We start from the raw sequence: 3,855 nt of genomic DNA, 5'->3' as shown, positions 1-3,855 counted from the left end.
TTTTTTTTTTTTTTTTTTTTTTTATTTATTTTATTTATTTTATTTATTTTATTTATTTATTTATTTGGTTTGTTTGTTTGTTTGTTTGTTTGGCGTCATTTTATCGTCATAATGATATCCATATTGCATGGGGGGCATTCTTTCTATTCCATACAATTGCATGCATGCATGCATGCATGCATGCATGCATATATGTACAGTGCATGCACATACATGTGATTGGGGCTTTGTCTGTTAATATGCGTGTATGTGGGGTATTGAGATGTATATTCATCTAAAATAAGTAAATATATAAATCTTTTTTTTTTCTTCTTTTTCTTTCTTTCGTTGCTTAGGCAACATTAACAGATGCCTGGACAAAAGAAAAAGGACAAGTAGATGCAATAAGAGGAATAAAAGAAAGAATAGATGTTGTTAAGGTAGAGGTAGAGAAAGCAGAAAGAGAATTTGATCTTAATAGAGCAGCAGAATTAAGATTCGAGACTCTACCCGATCTAGAGGTATGTCAATTCCTGCTGCTGCTGCTGCTGCTGCTGCTGTTGCTGTTGCTGCTGCTGCTGCTATTATTGGTGGTGTTGCTATTGCTGCTGCTGTTGTTGCTGCTGTTATTGTTGCTGCAAGTGTTTCTTTTGTTGCTGCTATTCTTGTTATTAATATTATTGCTGCTGCTGTTGCTGCTGCTGCTGTTCTTCTTATATTATTATTATTATTATTATTATTATTATTATTATTATTATTATTATTATTATTATTTTATATTGTTATAATTATTATTTTGTACAGAAACAACTACAAGAAGCAGAGGCACAATATAAGGAAGCGCATGCAGAGGGTCGTCGTTTATTAAGAGATGAGGTAACAGCAGGAGATATAGCTAGTGTTGTATCTGTATGGACAGGTATTCCTCTTACTAGATTAAAAGAAACAGAGAAAGAAAAATTATTACATCTTGAGCAAAGATTACATGAAAGAGTTGTTGGACAAGATAAAGCAGTAAGCAACATACTTGCATGCATGCATATGCATGCATGCATATGCATGCATGCATATGCATGTCTTGATGTGTGTATATGCATCCATGCATCTCTTGAATCTATATATAATAAATATAATAAATACAATAAAAACAATAAATATAATATATGTATATGTATATGAATATGTATATGTACGTATACGTTTTTCGTATACGTACGTACATAAAGCATGTACATTTGTACATGCATACGTACGTCTATACGTACGTACGTACGTACGTAAGTACGTATTTGTGTATATGTATATGCATGCACAGGTCCGTGCAGTGTCTACAGCAATCCAACGATCACGTGCAGGACTAAATGACCCTAAGAGACCAATTGCGTCTCTTTTCTTCCTTGGGCCTACAGGAGTAGGAAAGACAGAGTTATGCAAGGCATTAGCTGAATCCTTATTTGCATCAGGTATATTTATATTTATTTATATTTATTTATTTTATTTATTTATATTTATTTATCTATATTTATTTATTTATTTATTTGTATTTATTTATTTATTTTTTTGTATCTTTATGTGTACTTTTTTATACATATTTATAAGACAAAAGGAATAAAATGCCATCTATCTACTGCTGCTGCTGCTGTTGCTGCTGCTGCTGTTGCTGCTGCTGCTGCTGTTGCTGCAGAGGATGCAATAGTACGTATAAACATGAGTGAATACATGGAGAGACATAGTGTATCTCGTCTTATTGGTGCTCCTCCTGGTTATGTTGGCTATGAACAAGGAGGACAATTAACAGATGCAGTACGTAAGAAGCCTTACTCTCTTATTGTATTCGATGAAATGTAAGCAAACCCTAAACCCTAGTAAACCCTAATAAACCCTCATAAACCCTAATAAACCCTCATAAACCCTCATAAACCCTAATAAACCCTCATAAACCCTAGACCCTTGGAGGGTATTGTACACTATATACTTCTGTCTATCTATTTGCATATATATGTAGACTCATTACCCAATAAACAAAAGAAACTGCCTAAGAAAACTCCGTATACATATATATCCCTTCTAGGGTCTAGGGTTTAGGGTTTAGGGTTTAGGGTTTATATATATGTATATGTATATATTTTTTTTCTTTATTTGTTTGTGTATGTATAATAGGGAGAAGGCCCATCCCGAGATATTTAATGTATTATTACAATTATTAGATGAAGGAAGATTAGCAGATAGCAAAGGAAATATAATTAATTTTAGGAATTGTGTTGTTATATTTACATCTAATTTAGGAGCAGAAACTCTTATTGATGCTGCACAAGATGTATCCAAAAGGCCTGCAGCAGAAAAGTAAGATCTATATACATGCATGCATGCATGCATGCATGCATGTAGGTGTCTGTGCATGCATGCATGCATGTACGTGTGTGCGCATGTAGCAGCATGCGTGTGCACATCTGCGCATCGTAGTGTACATGGATCTATTTATGTATGCATGCATGTATGTTTGTGTATATGTGTGCATAAAAACATGCATGCATGCGCTTATTAATTCCTGCCGAGGATGCATGCAAAACAAGCCCCAAAATTTGGGGCTGCGCAGCCACAGCTTAGCGTTTTTTTTTTTTGCTGCTGTTAAGGCCATGGCGCAATAAAGGCGAATCTGAGGCCGTAAATTTATTTATTATTTATTCGTGTCTTTGCGTGTCTTGTATTTTATTTTATTATTTTTTTGTTGTCTTGTGTCTTGGCGTGTCTTGTACTTTATTTTCTTTTATCTTGTCTTATAATAAATAAATAAGAATAATAATCCTATTAAATAAATAAATAAATAGATAAATAGAATAAATAAATAAATATATTTATTTAATTACCTATTTATTTATTTATTTATTTATTTATTTATTTATTTATTTATTTTTTTCTTATACAGGAAAGTTATGCAAACAGTTCGTGATTCTCTTCGTCCTGAATTTTTTAATCGCATTGATGAATTCGTCATCTTTGATACTCTAAATAAGCGACGTACGTTTATTTATTTATTTATTTATTTATTTATTTATTTATTTATTTATTTATATTTATTTTATTTAGTTCTTATAAATTAATAAATATAATATTGTCTATTTTATTTGTTTATCACATATATATCTATACATATTTATTTATTTATTTATTTATTTATTTAATTTATTTATTTATATATTTATTTATTTATTTTGGGGCTTTTTTTTGCATGCATGCATGCATGCATGCAGAGATAAAGGAGATAGTTCGGCTAGAATTGATGCGTCTTGCTGATCGATTAATAGAAAAGAAAATTAAATTTAAATTAGATGAATCTTCTCTACAACATTTTGCTGATGAAGGGTAAGAAATAAATAAATAAATAAAATAAATAAATAAATAAAATAAATAAATAAAATAAATAAATAAATTAAATAAATAAATTAAATAAATAAATAAATAATTGTCTCCTTTGTTGTCTCCTCCTTAATTAAGTGTCTCCTCTACTCTAGTCTCCTTTCCTCTCTCCTTATTGAGTGTCCTCCTCTTTCTTTTCTTGCTGTCTCCTTAATGATGTGTCGCCTGTTTTCCTTCCTTGCTGTCTCCTTACTAAATTGTCTCTTTTTTTTGTCTCCTTTTTTGTCTCCCTAATAAAGTGTCTCCTTTTTTGTCTCCTTTTTTTTTTCTTTCCTTAATAAAGTGTCTCTTTTTTGTCTCCTTTTTTTGTCTCCTTAATAAAGTGTCTCTTTTTTTTGTCTCCTTTTTTTGTCTCCTTACTAAAGTGTCTCTTTTTTTTGTCTCCTTTTTTTGTCTCCTTACTAAAGTGTCTCCTTTTTTTGTCTTTTTTTTTTTTTTTTTTTTTTTTTTTTTTTTTTA

The 3,855-nt window shown here is 30.6% G+C and overlaps 1 protein-coding gene across 1 annotated transcript in view; it reads left to right on the top strand.

Annotated features, from left to right (window-relative positions):
* The window catches only part of EMWEY_00054030 (heat shock protein, putative), a gene marked incomplete at both ends in the record, with an annotated part of 3,690 nt that extends 1,364 nt beyond the window's left edge, over positions 1–2,326 (top strand). The window contains 5 exons of the mRNA XM_013477635.1: positions 336–500; positions 784–993; positions 1,295–1,442; positions 1,664–1,823; positions 2,140–2,326. Of these exons, the coding sequence (XP_013333089.1) occupies positions 336–500; positions 784–993; positions 1,295–1,442; positions 1,664–1,823; positions 2,140–2,326 (870 nt within the window). The remainder of the gene's footprint in view (positions 1–335; positions 501–783; positions 994–1,294; positions 1,443–1,663; positions 1,824–2,139) is intronic.
* Between the last annotated feature and the right edge of the window lie 1,529 nt (positions 2,327–3,855).

This window comes from Eimeria maxima, genomic scaffold (assembly GCF_000499605.1).
Source record: "Eimeria maxima Weybridge genomic scaffold, Emw_scaff1590, whole genome shotgun sequence".
NCBI lineage: Eukaryota > Apicomplexa > Conoidasida > Eucoccidiorida > Eimeriidae > Eimeria > Eimeria maxima.
Note: the sequence above shows the minus strand (reverse complement) of the source record. Positions and strands in the feature narration are given on the sequence as shown.